The sequence below is a fragment of the Ochotona princeps genome, chromosome 5 (assembly GCF_030435755.1).
Source record: "Ochotona princeps isolate mOchPri1 chromosome 5, mOchPri1.hap1, whole genome shotgun sequence".
Taxonomy (NCBI): Eukaryota; Metazoa; Chordata; class Mammalia; order Lagomorpha; family Ochotonidae; genus Ochotona; species Ochotona princeps.
This window is the reverse complement of record NC_080836.1, coordinates 95,013,605-95,032,827: the sequence shown is the minus strand read 5'-3', so window position 1 is coordinate 95,032,827 and position 19,223 is coordinate 95,013,605. Positions and strand designations below refer to the sequence as shown.

At 44.5% G+C, this 19,223-nt stretch overlaps 1 protein-coding gene across 1 annotated transcript in view; it reads left to right on the top strand.

Annotated features, from left to right (window-relative positions):
• Window positions 1-19,223, top strand: part of FARSB (phenylalanyl-tRNA synthetase subunit beta) — an 84,765-nt gene that overhangs the window by 49,061 nt on the left and 16,481 nt on the right. The window contains exon 16 of the mRNA XM_058665067.1: window positions 10,417-10,572. Coding sequence (XP_058521050.1) covers window positions 10,417-10,572 — 156 coding nt within the window. The remainder of the gene's footprint in view (window positions 1-10,416; window positions 10,573-19,223) is intronic.

The window sequence follows — 19,223 nt, the reverse complement described above, 5'->3', positions numbered from 1 at the left end:
TGGAAGGTGGGGCGGGCAGCAGAGCTGGGGTTAAACCCAGGTACTCTGACAGGGGACACAGGTGTCCCAGAAGATGGCTAGCAAAGGCACCAACACCTGTCCTTGCTTGGTTTAGATAACTGACAGCATTATCCCACCTTCTTTTCATCAAATATCTACAAAGAATTTAAGTTTTCCCAGTTCTTTCATAAAATTGCTTTTTATGATTAATTTATGTGCTCACATATTTGATTACCGTGTGTCTCATTTCTTTAAACGGCAAGCACATTTGAAAGAAGGTTTGATACTCTTTATGAAGAGCCCTACTAAAGGTCTCCACTTGGAAAGTGCTTGTCCTTCATCACAGGTGATATTCATATTGTTTTGTTGGGTTCTCTGGTTTTTGAAGAGTATTTTATTTTTATTAGAAAGGCAGAGTTACAGAGAGAAGGAGAGACGGAGGTCTTCCATCTGTTGGCTCACTCCACAAATGGCTGCCACGGCCAGAGCTGGGCTGGTCTGAAGCCAGGAGCCAGGGCTTCCTTCAGCTCTCCCACGCGGGTGCAGGATCCTAAAGACTTGAGCCAATCTGTGCTGCTTTCCCAGGCTGTAAGCAGGTTGCTGGATGGGAAATGGAGCAGATGGGATGCGAACCAGTGCCCGTATGGTGTGCTGGCACCACAGGCTGAGGTTTACCCTAGTACACCACAGTGCCAGCACCCTATTCATATCACTGTAATGCACTAGTATCTTGCCATTCTGGGCCAGTGGTACATGGCCCAGTATAGTGGGTGTCCCAGGGTTGATGGGTACATTTGACTGGTTCTTGTTCCTTCTGAGTATACTTTGGACTTACTAATATAGCAGATTGCTTGGTACAGCACTTGGAACATGGTGGTTATTTAAAGTACCTAAGCCGAGTTGCCAGGAAAGTCTATCTTAAACTCCATTTCTGGATCAGCCAGCCTCTTCTGAGTTGTATCTGCACCCATCCTTTGGTAATCAGGAGGTTGAGTGACTGAATTGCTGGCCAAATTTCTTTGGGGCCCAGCACGGAGGCCTAGTGGCCAAAGTCCTCACCTTGCGCACGCTGAGATCCCATGTGGGCGCCAGTTGTTATCCCAGCTGTTCTGTTTCCCATCCAGCTCCCTGCTTTTGGCCTGGGACGGCCCAAAGCCTTGGGACCCTGCACCCGCATAGGAGAGCTGGGAGAAGCTCCTGGCTTGTCAGCTCAGCTCCGGCCATTGCAGCCAGTTGGGGAGTGAACCAGTGAATGGAAGATCTTTCTCTCTGTTCCCATCTCTGTGTAAATCTAACTTTCTAATAAAAATAATAAATCCTTTTTTTTAAAAGCTTCTTTGGTTCTCTGGAGTTTACAAATCAATTCCTGTTTATTCAGTGATTTTGCAATTCAAAGTGTGTTGAAAGACCTTTTCTTGATTTCTTCTGAAGAGAGCACTAGGCATTCTTAGCTGCCCAAAGTAGGCGACAACTGTTGACTGTACGTGAGACCATCTCAGGAAATAATACTGTAAGGTGAGGACCACTTTGCCTGTCACGTGGCTTGGTAGCAGACTTTTCATCCAAAGCTGGATCTGTTTGCCAACCTTGTTCCAATTAACATATTGGGAAATGAAGATTGGAAAATGGCTGTTTGCCCAGGACTGCATAAGATTGGAATTGGAGCTCAGTGACATATCCTTAGAGAAAAAAGTTCATTTAATTCCTTTTTAAAATATTTACTTTTATTTTTCTGAAAGCCTTAGTAGCAGAAAAGGAGGGAAGGAGGGGGAGAGAGGAGTGAGGGAGCGTACTCCTCCATGCACAGGTTCTCTCCAGATGCCTGCAGCTGCTGAGGCTGGTCCTGGCTCAATCCAGGATCCCCAAACTCCACGTGGGCCTCCCACCCAGAGGGCAGCGCCGCACGTCTGTAACCCGTCGTCTGCTCCTCCCAGAGTACAAATTAACAAAAAGCTGGATTGGAAGCAGGGGAGCCATAAGCAGAACCAAGCTAGAAAGTTCATTCTAAGTCAGTCTGCGTGCAGTTTTCTTTGGTGGTACATCTACTGTAATAGAAATCAGAAGGCTGTTTTGGTACCGGCTGTGAATAGTTTCCAGTGTTTTTGTGACTCAGATTATCATCAGTGTTACAAGAGAACTGAGAATTTGTTACAATTCCAATGTGTAATTTTTCTGTTAACCTTAAGTTATTTCATTTAGTCTTAGTTCTTTGAGTTCTGTATTATTTTGATCCCCGGTGATATGTTAATGTTTATAATACAGGATTAGATTAACTGCATAGGTTTCCTCAAAATTTTATAAAATGGTTTCAGCAGTCGGCTTCTTCCCTTAGTGGCCTAAGAGCTTCGCAGGCATGGGCATGCTCACAGGCAAGCGGCCTCGAGCCTGCAGGGGAAGGAAGGAGAGGAGCTGGTGTCTTGTTGCTGCGGGAAGTGTCAGGGTGGATGTCCTTAGTCCTGGGCATAGGTGCCTGTCTGTGTTGAGAAGGGCTCAGAATGGACCCTGCTCCTCAGCCGTCCCCAACGCCTTGCTTGGAGTTGGTGTCCCTGTTGAGACGTGCTGTTCCTACAGGCTGATGCTATTGGCTGTTTTGACCAAGCGATCACTGCGCAGGTGCAGCCCATACGCTTCCGGCCTTGAAGATGTGCATTCGTGTGGTACTTTGTTTCATCAGGAAGAACCATTTTTGTCTGTAACAAGTCTCTTCTCTCTGTTCTTCCCGTTGCTCCACTCCGTTTTCCCCCTTGATTCATTTCCGTCGGATAGGATTGTCGCCTGTTGTACTGGTTTACACTTTTGCTTTGAAATTTTCTATCATATCAGTGGAATTTCAAGAATGAAGGGAAGCTAATGTGCTCAGTAAGTCTACCATCTTGAAAACATAGATTTGCTTGAATTTATAAGAGTATGTTTTCTGTTTAGATAGGCCTGGATTTTATTTCATAACAAAAGGAGTTTTTCTGAAGGATTATTCTAAACATGTACATGTGGATTCCCTGCCCGGCATCTGGCATGCGTGGAAGGCTCTGTCGGAGAGGCAGCGCCATGATTCTGTGGGGAGACTCAGTGACCCGCGTGGCTCGTTGAGTGGTGGTTCTGTCAGCCAGCACTGCTCAACTCTGCAGTGTTGATCTGATCTGTTTTTTCAGTTGCCTAGTTTGTTATATATCCAGTGGTGTTAATGATAGCACTTACTTCGTTAGATTTGTTGCAAGGAGGAAATGAAATTACATTTTGAAAACATCTAGCCATACAAGGAGCACTGTTTGGTATTAGCTCTTATTTTTAGGGTGTTAGCAATCTGTAAGGCCAGAACTTGTACATGAGAATTTTCTGATAGAATGGTGTGAAAGTCTCAGGTAACCAGTGAAGTGTTAGTTTCACCTGGCTAAGGATCTCGGTGCTGATTTTTGTCTTAAACTTTGAATTAACTTTTTCTTTTTTTCCTGCTGTACTTTATCATCGTCGTCATCATTGTTTTACAGTAAGAAAATCAAAACATAGTAATGTTGGAATCTACTTAAGAACCTAGGAATGCTATTTTTTGAGTAATGCATCACTCACTTCTCAATGGATTGACATGTTTCTAGTGTCTCTAAAACCAAGAGCCACTTCTCTGTTGAAGTTACGTCAGCCATTTCCTCTGAAACAGTGGAACGTTTTTGGAGAAGAAAGCCTGAGGCCTCAGAAGAGAAACTATAGAGGAGTGGGCCGAATCCTATGAAAGTCTAGTTTTCACAGCTAGGAGCAGTCCCCAAATTTTAGGCTCAAGGTGGTGGATATGTGTGGCAGGAGGAAGCCAGCCATTTCTTTTTTTTTTTTTTCTTCTTCTTCTTTTTATTATTATCATTTTAAGATACAGTTCCATAGGCCCTGGGATTTCCCTTTAGCCCCTCCCCAATCCCATCCCCCTCACTGAGTTCCTTATATCATTACCACAGTATAGTTCTTCATACGCAGTCATATGTCCATCATTGTGGGCGTGGACAATGAAGCCAGCCAGTTTTACCTAGCACATCGCTACAAAGTATTTTTGAGTTCTTTGCTAGGGTCACCTTTGCAATGTATGAGAAGAGACACAAGCAAATTCTTGGAGTTTGTGGTCAGGGTATGTGAAGGTGCCCTGTTTCACAGAGTGGAGGAGCTGCTACTCTTACTAGTTTTAAGATCTTTCTGTTTGTTTTGGAAGTCAGCATTACAGTGAGAGGAGGAGAGATAGGAGATGGGGGAAGAGGTGGCTCTCCATCCACTGGTTCACTCCCCAGATGGCTGCCATGGCCAGGAGCTGAGGGCTTCTTAGGAGTATCTCATGTGGGTATCAGGGTTCGACACCTGATCAATTTTCTGTTGCTTTTCCTCCTAACCGTTGGCAAGGAACTGGATCAGAAGTGGGACAGCCTTTAGTTGGCACCTGTGTGGGATCCCTGCGGCTTTCCCCGCTGGAACACGGAGCCCCATCTCTTGTTTTGTCATACTAAGGAACAACCCCAAACTTCCACCCTCCCATCAGTCTGGGCTCACTTGGCAAGCATATCTGGTAACGTGGAAATGCAGATGGTTGCTGGACTGAATTTGAATCTGCTTCCCGTAGATGCCGTCTGACTTGTGTTCTTGTAGGAGCAGCTTGAGGACTGCTAGTCTGTTTTCATGACTGCCCTAATAGGAGTTTCTTATCTTTTCAAGGCTCTTTTAACTCTATGTGTGTGTGAGATTGTCTGTCAGTACAGAGAGCCTGAAGAAGGCACACTTTTCAAACATGAAGATTCCTGCTCCAAATCAGGCACGTTCAGGTTCTGTGAGGCCGAGCCAGCCACTGCATGTATTGAGTCACTGGCTCTGAAGCCACTACAGCATTTTCAACCATTAGTCATGACTCAAGGAACTAAAGCTGATTTGTGCGCTTTGTTGGGCAGAGTGGCATGTGTATTTGGAATGAGAAGTTGAATGCAGACTCCGCCGTGGGATAAATATTTTAGCTTTATAACAGTCAAGACTTTTTGTTTTTTTTCTGTTCAGTGTCAAAAATAACTAAATTATAACAAAGCAGTGAAAAAAAGTTCAGGGGCGCTAAGGGCCTCATTGTATTAACTAATCTTTGTGGTCAGAAAAACAAATGTATTCTGCAATGCCAATATTCTTTTTTTTTTTTTTTAATATATATAAAAAACAACTTGAATTCTCGATCACAATGCCAGAGCTTCCACTGTGCTTAGAATCTCACCAAAGCAGCAAGAGGTTGGGTGGGTTGGGTGGGTTGAAGTTTTAAAGGAACAAGAGCCTGAGAAAGATGAAGTTGGTGTTGTAAAGTACTAAGGCCACTCTGGTTTCGCTGGAAACAATCTGACACACTTCTCTAGAGAACTCTGATCAACTACCGCATCAAAAAAAATGCAGTGTGTTGCTTTTTACCGCAGATGGCTCTCACCCTTGCAGGTCTTCAGAGCACGCAGTTGCCCCACGCCCCAGGCCCCACACCCCAGGCCCCATGCCTACGCCCCACACCCCAGGCCCCACGCCCACTCCCCAGGCCCTATGCCCCATACCCCTGGCCCCATGCCCCCGCCCACACCCACACCCCTGACCCCATCCCAACACCCTAGGACCCAGGCCCCATGCCCACGCCCCACACCCCAGGCCCCAGGCCCCACATTTTAGGCTCCACACCCCAGGCCCCATGCCCCACACCCCTGGCCCCACGCCAACACCCTAGGACCCAGGCCCCATGCCCATGCCCCACAGCCCAGGCCCCATACTCTAGGCTCCACAGCCCAGGCCTCATGCCCCACACCCCAGGCTCCACACCCCATGCCCATGCCCCACAGCCCAGGCCCCACACCCCATTCCCATGCCCCACAGCCCAGGCCCCACAGCCCAGGCCCCAGGCCCCGCGCCTTCCCTGCTGCTCTGCGCTCCTGCCTCCTCCAGCTGCAGTCCTACCTCCGGTTTTCTCCGCTCTGCCCCACTCCTCACCACATTCTCCTGGAAGCTTTCCTAAAGGAAAGAACGACATAGATTTCATTACCCTGCCTAGTTTGGATGTGGAAATCTGGAATTAAAAAGAAAAAGAAAACAACTTTACTCACAATGTATGTTTAAGATTCTCACTCCTTTTTCCTGCCTTGACCATCACGGCCACCACAGAGCATAACATTCCCTGTACTGTTATGATCCGGTTTGTTCTTTCAATTTATTGTTGGTTTGCACCGTACATGGACGTCAGTGCTCATGTAGCTGTTTGTTGAGCTTCGAAAACATAGGATCCAGATTGTTAGTTTTTGTGTAACTCCGTGCTTGATAAAAAGCGTTCTTATTTTGGCCTTATGAAATACCTCAGTTCTAAGAAATTGTCCAATAATTCTGGAACCCTCAAATACTGGAAGATTATCTAGCATCCCCATGTGGAATGGAGCTTTTTTGAAGAGAGCTTATGTCATCAGTCTGGATTAATTTAATTTCACTATTTCATATTTCTGGCATGTAGATTTTCCAATTAATAATTTAAAAAATATGGGTGTAAGCAGCATTGACATTAACAGTTTTTGAAGTAGCATCATTCGCATACGCGATGGCATCTTAGCTGTGTAAATACATCATTTTTAATACAGAAAGTTATTTTAGTACGTTTGGTTCCACATAGTTAAGATCCGTTAACGTGAGCATAATGTGCTCTGTCATGCGTTGAATATTGTATTTTTTTTAATAGATAAAAATTCATTCCAGGTTTATGGTGACTAAATAAAAGCCAACCTACAAGGACCTAACTTTTTTCCACTTGCATTGAAAAAGGTCATTGATTTTTTTTTTTCCCCTCACATTTGTTTCTTGGATTTTCAGCATTTTTTAAAAAGAAAAATCTATTCTTTGATAGCATAATCTAGAAGCATTTTAAAGAAAATTGAAAGCTGTCAAAATTGAAAATATGCTTGTAATGTCTTTACGAACTTCCATGACAATGTATTTTTGATTTTCAAGTAATTCTTTTTCTATCTTAAAAAAAGTCACTAATCTTGTGGTTAAAATTAGTTTCCAGACTCTCCAATGCATATGCCGCTGTATCGTGTGTGTGTGTGTGTGTGTGTGTGTGTGCACATAGAGGTGAATTCTCTCTAGTTTTACACAAACGGAGTTTCACTTTCCCTATTCTGTGCTGCGCCTTGTTTTTATCTCTGAGCTCACTCTGCCCCCTTTTACTCCCTTGAATGGCTGCATAGTACTCCGCCGTAGACATGCAACGCGCCCTGTTATTTATTTACTCAGACTGTTGATGAGTATTTAGGTTTTTACCAGTTTCTTGCGAAATGTTGCAGTGAAAATCTTTGTACCTTTGTGCAAATATTTATTTTTGGAAATAAAATTAACCAGTCCATAGATGTATACATCTCAGTATCTGGCAACTTGTCAAATTCTTTTACAAAGGGTTTTTTGTAGATTCTTTTCAGACTCAAGCCAAGAACTAGCAAGTCCATTCTGGTATCCCGCGTTGGCAGCAGGGAGTCCAGTGATGAAGCCGTCCTGTGCTGTGTTGCAGGTGCACCAGCAGGGAGCTGGGTCAGACATGCCGGCTCCAGTGCAGTGACTAGCACCGCGTCACTCATTCAGTCCGTGTAGTTTCTATGAATCATTTAGGCTTGTGTTGAAATTTTCAAGAGTCAAGTATAATTTGCAGTGTAAGTTACAATTTTGTAAGTACCAAAGTAAATTCATTAGATGAAATTGATCTAAAAAACAAGGTGATTTGTTATATTTTTAGAGCTTGGCTAGACTGTGAATCTCAAGTTCAAAATCAGTCCCTGATTATTAGATTCCCAAATCAGTCTCTAATATCGATTCTATTTACTCAGAAAGGTTTTTGGTTTTCCAGAGGGAATTCTCGCAGCATCTTTGTTTGGATTCTCAGGTAACTGCAGACTAGAATCCTAGGGTCTCTTGAAGACTCGGTCGTTTTACACTGTGTCAGATGTGATAACCAAGCATCTCTTCCTGGCTTCTGGTCATTAGTAGTTTGGTGAAAGAGAATCTATAGCAAGCAGGAACCAATTCCCAAACTTCTAGTTGTATGCAGTAGTCATCTACGAGGGAACATTATGCCATGCTTCGCTTTTCTTCTCTTTTCAAAAGCATTTGGCATGTTCTTTCAGCTCACAGTCATAGCTAGCCGTCCCTCCACTGGGGGCTCAATTCACTCCTGTTGGGGGGGTTTGATCAGCTCTCCGTTGAGCGGGTTCAGTTCACTCCTCCGTTGGGGGGTTTAGATCAGCTCTCCGTTGGGGGGGTTCAGTTCACTCCTCTGTTGGGGGGTTTAGATCAGCTCTCTGTTGGGGGGGGGTTTAGATCAGCTCTCCGTTGGGGGGGTTCAGTTCACTCCTCTGTTGGGGGGGTTCAGTTCACTCCTCTGTTGGGGGGTTTAGATCAGCTCTCTGTTGGGGGGGGTTCAGTTCACTCCTCTGTTGGGGGGTTTAGATCAGCTCTCCGCTGGGGGGGTTCAGTTCACTCCTCTGTTGGGGGGAGTTTAGATCAGCTCTCCGTTGGGGGGTTCAGTTCACTCCTCTGTTGGGGGGTTTAGATCAGCTCTCCGTTGGGGGGGTTCAGTTCACTCCTCTGTTGGGGGGAGTTTAGATCAGCTCTCCGTTGGGGGGGGTTCAGTTCACTCCTCTGTTGTGGGGGTTCAGTTCACTCCTCTGTTGGGGGGTTTAGATCAGCTCTCCGTTGGGGGTGTTCAGTTCACTCCTCTGTTGGGGGGAGTTTAGATCAGCTCTCCGTTGGGGGGTTCAGTTCACTCCTCCGTTGGGGGGAGTTTAGATCAGCTCTCCGCTGGGGGGGTTCAGTTCACTCCTCTGTTGGGGGGAGTTTAGATCAGCTCTCCGTAGGAGGGGTTCAGTTCACTCTGTTGCGGGGGGCTTTAGATCAGCTCTCCGCTGGGGGAGTTCAGTTCACTCCTCCGTTGGGGGGTGTTTAGATCAGCTCTCTGCTGGGGGGGTTTAGATGAGCCCTCTGTTGGGGGGGGTTTACATCAGTCCTCTCCAGGCAGTACTTTGAAGTCTGAGGAATATATAGATAATTTAGGCTGACATACTTGGCAGGCCCATTGAAAAAGCAGAATTGTTTGATGGCATGACACAAGAGGTCTGTTAACTGAGTTATAAAGAACTGAGGCGTTTCCAACAAACTCTAGCTTTGGCATGAAATTTAAATAGTTCTTTTCTGTGGTGTGCAGTCCTTGAACTTCCTGTGATGTAATATGCTCTCAGTGCACAATCCTAGGAAATGGCATTTTTACTATATCTAACAGTTTCTCCAGAGAGGAATAGGTGGAAATGAATGTATGGTTACTTACTGCTTTAATTCAGTTCAGCTACTGGAGAGGGAGTTACAGTAGACACGAGGAAGCAGTAGTCCTCAGGAAATGTGAAAAGTTATCCACTCAGTGGAGTTGGGAAGGGACTCAGACATAAACAGGTGGGACTGATCATTACGGAAGGTTTAAATCATACCCTAAGTTAGTGGCTTTTCTTAAAAAATACTATAAAATTGAAAAAAAGAGCTGTGTAGTTCATTGTTAAATAATGCAAATGTCTTGAAACATTTCTTACATGAAGTTGAGTATAATTTATTTAAAAGCTTGTGTTTCTTTGTAGGGTGTGATGCTTCAAAAAGTTTGTGAGAAATAGAATCTAAAGTTGAGTTTTTGATGCAAAAAATAAGACTATGAATAATTTCATATAATACACATTTTGATGAACTTTTTCAAGATTTTTTTTAAACTCTTATGATCACTAAAATCTCTTAACTGTGCATTTTAAAATCCTAAGTTTATAATCCACATGCTATCACTTTTATCAGAAAGATAAGTTTTACATAATTTAGAGATCAGGAAAAAGGATTTCAAGGCAAAGGTTACCAAAATGAAGCTTTAAGTGTACGTTTGTAAGCTCACTGAATTTTGGCCCCGCTGTTGGGCTCTCCTCTCACAGCCAAGCAGAACTACAAAGTAGTTTCAGTGCGTGCCTGTGTGTCAAAGTGGAAGCATGTGACACCAACAAATGGGTACCACATGGTCAAAATACCCAGAAGCAAGTCAGTAGTATGAAAGGGATAATTTAGTTCTGTTTCATTTAGATGTTTTTCCCTGTAGGGGGAGAGGGAGGTGGGGGTTGGGGTGGAGAAAATGAGAGTTTGTTTTCCTACAGCGGAATCAGGCCCCCATTTTAGCTTCTGCCTGTGATTGACTGAATGGATCTTATGCCTGCCTCGTTTTCAGTGGATTTTTATTCTCACACCTTTGATTTTAGCTTTCAGATGGAGAGTGATAGCAGTCCGGTGCTAACTTTCTTAGCTCCGCGGTCTTCAGAGTTTATTAAAGCGTCTCAAATGTTGAAGTTTAATGGGGTTTGGTAAACGATTCTTTTATTGTCTCAGACGTAGGTGCAAGGAACTGCAGGCATCTCTGTGCTGTTTATTACAACAAGAACCCCGGCTTTGAGATCATCCACGGCTTGCTGGACAGAGTGATGCAGCTGCTCGCGGTGCCCGCGGGGGAGGACAGGGCAGGATACGTGATCAAAGCGGCAGCAGGTGAGACACACGGACTCCGTCCCCGAGTCCCGCTGTGGCGACACCGAGCACTCCTGAGCTGTCCCTGCTGCGAAGGGTACAGAGGACAAAAAGAGCTTCATCTGAATCAGTTGTTAGTATTTCTCAGAAATATCCACTTTCCCTCCTGCAAACTTTAGCAAACACTGCACGATATGTTCCAAATGAGCTACGATAACTACTAGTTACCTGCAAGCCACCAACACCGTGCAGTGGAGAGTCCAGATGTGAGCTGGAAGCTAAGAAGACCCGAAGTGATGGTGTGCTTTCCAGAGTCACCTGTCCAAGAAGTGACCTTGAAAGTTTACCATGTGTGAAGTCATGAAACAAGGGGGGGTGCTCCTGGAGAAAAGCCAGTGTACAGTAAAATCCTCACCGGAGGTTGAAGGTCAACTACCGCAAGGATGTCTGTACTCCTGATTTACTGGTTTCTCACTCTCAAAAGTTTTACAAATTTTTGCGATTCATATCCCTGCTGCTTGAATTTTACATTAATTTTGTTAGGCAAGAGACCCAGAAACAACTTGGAGAAAAATGTAATAGTCTTTTTCTTATGTTTACTGTGCCTTTTTTTACAACTACATTTGGCACCTTCACTTTTTAAGAGCACATTGAATTTGAAAGTGGTAGGTCAGTTATTTGCGGTGGCGTGATGCTTCATGGGAAAGGGTGTTTTTTTCCGCCTCTGCTTCTGCTTATTTTTCTTCATCCTCCCAGATTTTTTTGTTGGTGGTTTGTTTTAATTACTATTTTCATTATTATTCTGAAACTTTGAAAATAGCCCTGGAATATATGAGTCTTTTCTTGTTTGCAGGTGTATGGGATTAATGTTTTTTAATAAAATTGGGAGGGTCTGGCGCTGTAGCCTAGCAGCTAAAGTCCTCATGTAGAACGTACCAGGATCCCATATGGGCACTGGTTCTGATCCAGCTGGCCCTGCTTCCCATCCAGCTCCCTGCTTGTGGTGTGGGAAAGCGGTCAAGGACAGCCCAAACCTTGTGACCTTGCACCTGTGTGGGAGGCCCCCAGGAGGCTCGAGGCTCCTGGCTCCTGGCTTTGGATCAGCTCAGCTCCAGCCATTGCAACTGCCTGGGGAGTGAATCAGCGGACAGATCTTCCTCTCTGTCTCTCTTCCTCTCTGTATATCTGACATTGCAATGAAGAATAAATAAAGCTTTAAAAAAATAAAATTGGGAAATAATATAGATAATTGTAATTCTTTTACCCTTCTGATTAGGACTAACCCAGTGGACCATAGCATTCACCCAGTGGGAAACTAAAGTGAGGCGTTTAAACTGAGTCAAGCCGTGTCAGCCTGGGAAGCCAGGGTCCTCCCCATGACCACCTGTCCTTCCGCCTGTGCCTTGTTGCGCTTGTTCTCTGGGTTACCATCCTAGAGTTCTGGGCCAAGACCTGCTCATCGAGGCTAGTGGGAATGTGTAAGCCAATGGGAAGCATTTCTTCTTTTATGCCAATTCTTTTCTCAGAAATCTTACCTTATCAGTGTGTTGATTGGGTTTCTAGAAGCAGGCTGTGCCATGTAAGTGAGGTCTGGTTTCTTGCCTACTTGAAAGGTTACAAAGGACTGAACTGATCAATTCCAGCATAATGCTCTCATTAATATTTGCATGAATAACATCAATATAAGCTAACATCTCAGTGTTGTGACTTCCTGCCTCAATGTGCCCCTTAGATATTCATGTTTTAGAACAATCTGAGTTGGGCCCGGCGGCGTGGCCTAGCGGCTAAAGTCCTCGCCTTGAATGCCCCGGGATCCCATATGGGCGCTGGTTCTAATCCCGACAGCTCCACTTCCCATCCAGCTCCCTGCTTGTGGCCTAGGAAAGCAGGAGAGGACGGCCCAATGCATTGGGACCCTGCACCTGCGTGGGAGACCCGGAAGAGGTTCCAGGTTCCCGGCTTCGGATCGGCGCGTACCGGCCCGTTGCAGCTCACTTGGGGAGTGAAACATTGGATGGAAGATCTTCCTCTCTGTCTCTACTCCTCTGTGTGTATCTGACTTTGTAATAAAATAAATAAATCTTGAAAAAAAAAAAAAAAAGAACAATCTGAGTCACCCATCATGAGGCCGACTTCAAAAAGATTAAAAGAAATAAGACCACAGGCCCTGCTGTCAAGAAACCTGTGGGGGAGACACCTCCACGGCCTGCATCTCACACCACGCTGCTGAGAAGAGTGTCTTGGGGTTTCGAACGGAGACAGTTTAACTTAGGATGTGCAGAAAAATGCCACGTTCACAGCGAGCTGGTCCTTTGAGGGTGGACACAGGATGCCAGGACAGGCACCTGAGCTGAAAACGATGGGACACACGGGCTGTGCATGTAACACAGGAGCAGTTGCCTTTTACTTAAAGGACCTCGGATTTAAGATTACAAAGTCAGATATACAGAGAGGAGGAGAGACAGAGAGGAAGATCTTCCGTCCGATGTTTCACTCCCCAAGTGACCGCAACGGCCAGTACGCGCCGATCCAAAGCCAGGACCCTGGAACCCCTCGGGGTCTCCCACGTGGGTGCAGGGTCCCAATGCATTGGGCTGTCCTCAACTGCTTTCCCAGGCCACAAGCAGGGAGCTGGATGGGAAGTGGGGCTGCTGGGATTAGAACCGGCACCCATATGGGATCCCGGGGTGTTTAAGGCGAAGACTTTAGCCGCTAGGCTATGCCACCGGGCCCAGTGTATTGATTCTTAAATGCTAGAGGTTTCAACTTATTAGGAGAAATAAATTGAGGTTTCTTTGTCTTTTTTTTTTTCTTAATGCTGGCAAGTGATAGTGGATTTGTATAGTAGAGGGATTAATGTGAAAACAGTTTGTAGATTCAGTTACATAGAAGTTTGTAGATTCAGTTACATAGAAAACATAGAAAAATAGAAGGCATTATACTGTATTTCAAAGCAATAAGAGGCAGCAGCTGTCGCTAGCTAAGGAAGCGACTGATTTTAGGATCTAGGGGAGTAGGTGGTCCAGCACTCACTGTATGGGAGATATTATGGGATGTTCCACTTGGAACTCTTTATATATGATCTGGCTAATATGTTTTGATCTCTGTTTTACACGTCAGACTTTTGTTAATTCTCAACTTCTGATATTATGTTAGGCATATATAAGCACTCAAGTAGAGTGAGTAGATGTCTATTCTGGTTTAGAATATATGTAAGTATATGTACTTTCATTGTTTATATATATATATTTATTTAGATAATCTTACATAGTTGATCAGGGCACAAAGGGTCAAGGATTACAGGAAGGTGGGTAAGACCATTGTTGCCATACTAATTTTTTCCCCTGTATCTGGGGTCAGGGAAGAAACAAAGGAAAAAGCCCCACCCAGCTTCCCACCCATCCCAGGTCCCCGACATGGGGCATGCTCTGAGGGTCCTGCTCAAGCAGTTTTGATAGTTCAACAGTTCTCAATTGCTGCCAGTCTTGCTGTTCCAACAGCAATGAAATCTCTTCAGAATCCACTGGCTGACATAGTCTCTTCATGGTTGGGGTTCTGAGATCAGTTCATTGGAGGGATCTCCAAAGAAACTTCATCTGAGATGATCCCAGACCTGATTCTTGTGTGTGCTTGCCAGTACAGGGTCCGGCACTGTCCATCACCCCAGTCAGCTTATTCACATGCTGGTCGTTGCAGTTGCTGGGTCAGTTCTGATTCCAGCCCTGTCTTCCACTGGAACCAATGGGTGTTGTAGTCCAGCCCGACCCTGCCCACTTCATACTCGGCCCTCACGCAAGCCAGTGGGAGTTGCAGCCTAGCTGGGACGACTCCCCATAACCCCCACCAGGCCTGTCCCCTGCCCGGGTTCCCATGCTTGCCACTATGGCCACTATGTACCGCAGATTAGTCCAGTCTGTCCCACATCCCATTCAGCTCTTATTCATGTCATTGGACATTGAAGCCTAGTTCAACCCCAACCAACCCTACTGTCCAGCCCACACACGTACTGGCAGGTGCCTTTCTGTCTAGCCAGGTCTGCCCCAGTCCTGGTTTTCGTGCTGTTCAGTGGGAGTGGTTACCCAAGAGGGAGGTGTCCACTATTTCCCTTCTGGGCCACACCCACTCCCCAATTATGTACTCTCCAGGTGGTTCTGGAGTTTAACTTGACAGAATTAGCCCCCCAGTGCCAGTCTCTGCCAGCTGATCCTGCGGCAAAGCCCAACCAACCCTCACCCACTCTAAATTATGCTTGCCCCAGTCGGAACAGTCAGCCCAGCCTGGCTTTTCCCTGATAGGTCACATGAGGCCCACAGGTGTTGTAGGCCTGCCTGGTCTGGTCTGCCCCCATAGTATATGTAAAAATCCTTTGTGAACTGCTGCAGCCGTGGTGTGGTTGTAGACATTTATGTTCAGTTTTGTAGGACTAAATTGTTACTTGGGTTTTGATTTTGTGTGACTACCTGCAGGTCAGGTTTGTGTTTCCTTTTGTATCTATGTAGGGTCGTGTAATAGAATGTCGTAATGTTTTCAAGTTTTCACATCTATGAAAGAGCCAAGATTTATGAAATGTAGAAGCTTTGAGCGGCCTGGATCAGTTCATATTGAACATATGTAACAATCGCTGGTAGCTTTGCAGTTAGAGTCCTGCTCATGTCAGTTACATTGGCAAATAAATCTCTCCATTCTTTTTAATCTATAACACCAACTTTGCTTTTATGCTGCCTTTTCTTTTTATCGTTATGGATTGATTGGAACGGAACTTGATTCCCTTTTGAGAAACATTGGCTGTTGTAGGAGAATCTGGAGGCTCGTTTGGTTGGTAATTGCCCTGATCTCAGCGTGCTGTGTTGACACGGCGGCATGCCGCTGCTTGTTCTGCAGGCTCCCGCCCTTGCCGCGTGTGGGGTGTCTGCACGAGGGCACAGAAAAGCCCAGGACTGCGGCTGCAGGGAAAGCCAGACTCTGACGTATTTTTCAGGTGCTGAGCATCTTTGCAGTTTAAAAGCCATGAAAGAGGGTAAAATGTTAAGGGTAGAATGAGGTCGTTACTGAGTGAAAGAGGACCCTTAACATTTTAGCCGACTGCTAAGTATTTGAAGGATTCCCGAAGGGTTCGGCTCAGAATGTTCCAGTGGCATTTGATCAGGTTATTGTAAATGTGTACATTGTAGCATGCTTTTCTTTTTCTTCTTTTTTTTTTTTTTTTTGCCTTCTTGCCTTTCATTTTTTGTGGTTTGTTGCAAACTAAATTATGTATGTTAAGATGCATTTATCCTTTTCAAAAACCACTTCTGGGCAAAGAAAATTCTTGACATTTTTTTGTGTTTAGAGCAGTTATGTGATTGCTGTGCAAATCAGTGGCAAAATAATTTCTTGTCGAATGTAGAAAGCTTTGTATGTCATTGGCTGTGTTTATTGGAGCATGTGGTTTTCCCCTCTCTACTTTGCTGCCTATTTCAGTTCTGATTATTTACAATTCTACCGAAAACGTCAATTTAACTTCAGATAATATCCATGATGGAGAGACAGGAGTTTTAAAATTTTAGTTTTGACAATTTAGTTTTCATGGTGCTCAGAACTAATTTTTAAAATGGAAAATAACCTTGAAAGTAGTGAGCACATTTAATCCTGTGCCATATGCACACAGAGTCGTTCCCTAGGTGCCTGCTGTTGTAACAGTGACAGCTAAGCATCGTTGGCTTGACCTAAAGGTTGTGACCTTTTCCCCTTTCAGGGCACCTGTGAAAGATTTCAGACGCTAAACAGTATGGGTGAAATTGTGATGTTTCCATGGTCGTCACACTGGTTTTTAGTGTAATCTAAATTTGGACATATACAAGGAAAACATCAATTCAATAACTTATCAACAGTTTGATTTACACAGATATGGGACTGTATTAAAGAGAGAACTGTATTGTGTGTTAACATTTAGTGACCTTTAAGCAAGACATTTTCCTATTTTTGGCATCAGCTTTAAAAAGCTTCCTAAGTTCTTAAGCTTCTGGCCTTAATGCTGTATAAGTAAAATAGGTATTCCTCCACTCTTCTTGTGTTTGAGACAAACTTTCAAATACTGCCTTGTCTATAAGCTTCTTGGGAGGAATCGAAAGATCCAGAACAACAGTAAGTGAGTGGTGATGACCACACAGTTGGAATAGTTAGAAGCATGGGGTGCAGCCTTTATGAGGGCTTGATTCATCACCACAGGACTCACTTAACCCCGTCAGCTCTGTGAGTACCGTGTGTGGGTGTGTGTGTAAGGTGTGTGTTTGTGTGTGTTGGCTTCTCGGCACCCATGGCAGATTTTAGAATACCATCTACCAGATGCCACAGCGAATGAGCTTGATCAGCTCATCTCCACGTTGCATCTGATAACAATGCTGTTCAACATCTTTGAATTTTCTCTCCCCTATCAACTACTCTGCATACATAAAAATAAATATGGACCTTACTTGCAGGTCAGTGTAAAAGTAACAATGACCAAATTCTTTTCTTTCCTTTAAAATCTATTTTATATATATTTTTAATAATAGTAGCTTTGTTTTTAGCATTTGTTACATAGGTCAGGGGATTCAGTTGGCAGGACTCAGAAGCAGCTCCTAGCTCCTGGCTTAGGAGCAGCTCAGCTCCGGCCTTTGCAGCCTTTTGGGGAGTGAAGCAGCGGATGGAAGGGTTTCTCTCTTCTCTTTGTTAATCTGATCTGCCTTACCAATAAAAATAAATCTTTAAAAAATACATTTTGAATTAAATGGTAAAAATTTTTATTCTCAAAGCCTCAGCCTCACAGCTGAGTTCTCAAGATTACACATAAACTGTCCGCAAGGCAGCCGCGTGGTCCTGGGGCTTGGCAGACCACCTCTTGGTGTGACTTCAGCTTCCAGCTGAAGTATTGGTAATCTTCCTTCAGGAAACATTTTGATACTCTTTGGTTGTCTTTTTGTTTTGTTTTTTATTTAAAATTTATTTATTTGAAAGTCAAGGTTAGAAAGAGAAGCAGATAAATCTGCTATCAACTGTTTCATTTCCCAAATGGTTGCAGTGGCCAGTCCAGATAGGATCCAGAAACTTCTAGTCTCCCGTGTGGCTGGCTGTAGGGGTCCAAGCGCTTGGACCATGCTCTGCTGCTTTCCCTGGTGCATTAGCAAGGAAGTGGATTGGAAGTGGAGCAGCTGCGACACAGACTGACGCCCGTACGGAACGGCACCGTGTACCACGATGCAGGCCGCGCTGTCACAGCTCTGTAGCACTGTGCTTGCACGATGCAGGCTGCAGCTGTCACGGTTCTGTAGCGCTGTGCTTGCACATGTTTTCTGTATTTTAATTTTTAATCTGCACTGCTTGTGTGTGAGGCAAGAAAATCCTATGAGAATAGTTAAATACTGAGGAGCAAGACTTCAGTCAAGTAAAGTTAGCTTTGGAGGACCCCCAAACCGTTGTAATATTTAAATTCTTTTCATATCCCCTTTAACCCAAGATGGGTTTTCACTCCTACTGAAAATTTATGCTACAACATAATACGTATTTTAGGGTTATTTAAATTCAATTATGTGTACTGATCCAAAAAAAAAAAAAACAAGAGATTTTAAGATTTATTTGAAAGATGGAGTTATAGAGGTATTTTCCATCTGCCAATTCTCTCTGCAAATGGTTAGAGCCAGGGTCTTCATACGGGTCTCCCATGTGGCTACAGGGAGACCAAGGACTTGAGACATCCCCTGCTGCCTTCCCAGGAGCATTTGCAGGGACAGCTGAGTTGGAAGTGCAGCAGCCAGGCTGCCACGTGGCACACACATGGGATTCTGGTGTCACCGGTGGCAGCTGAAACCTGTTCCGCCTCAGTGCCATCTGCAAGAAAGATTTTTTATTTCCCATGTTGCATTCTCTTTTTCCCAGCCTCCAAACTGGACATTGCCCTCTACTCCACAGAAAAGGATGTGTGGCCCAAATACAGAGATGGGGAAGTTCATTTTTACCTTAGAATCCTTCTGTGTCCTAAAGATTTTGATGGTGACTTTTCCTACTCATTTTTTTTTAGATCTTCTGCATACAGGAACTGTTTTTACCTTCCTTAGCAGCAAGCTTTACACATTGCTGTAATTTAGCAGTACCGGACTTTGGTACAGTTGTGTACCATAATGGGTAAGAGTCTTTGGCCTGGGAATTCCTAGAGAATTATATGTGTTCTGATAAACTAAATGTGTAAGTGGACAAACTAGCTTTCTCCCAGCATGCTTAGCAGGATAGATGGATGGGTAGATAGAAAAATAAACATATTGAATAAATCCCTAGGTAAGGATGTGGAGTCTGCTAAGCACATGGCCACTCAGAGGCAAGGCTCTATTTCCCTGGAGCATTTACAGTGGCTTTGACTGAGAGAAATAAATTTCTGTCTTGTTTTAGCCATTACTGTGGGGGTGGAGAGACGTTATTTCAAGTCCATCTGAAAGCTCTGAGCTAAAGAATGTGGCATCACACACACACACACACACACACACACACACACACACACACACACACACACACACACTTGGATTTCAGCAAATCTACTTGTTCAGTGCAGATGCAGTTTTGGGGGAAAAAAAAAGATGTATTTTCAGTCTGCAGTTGGTTGGATCCACAGATACAGGATCTGTGGATGAGTAAGGCCAACTCTGCATGTCTGTAAAGACTAA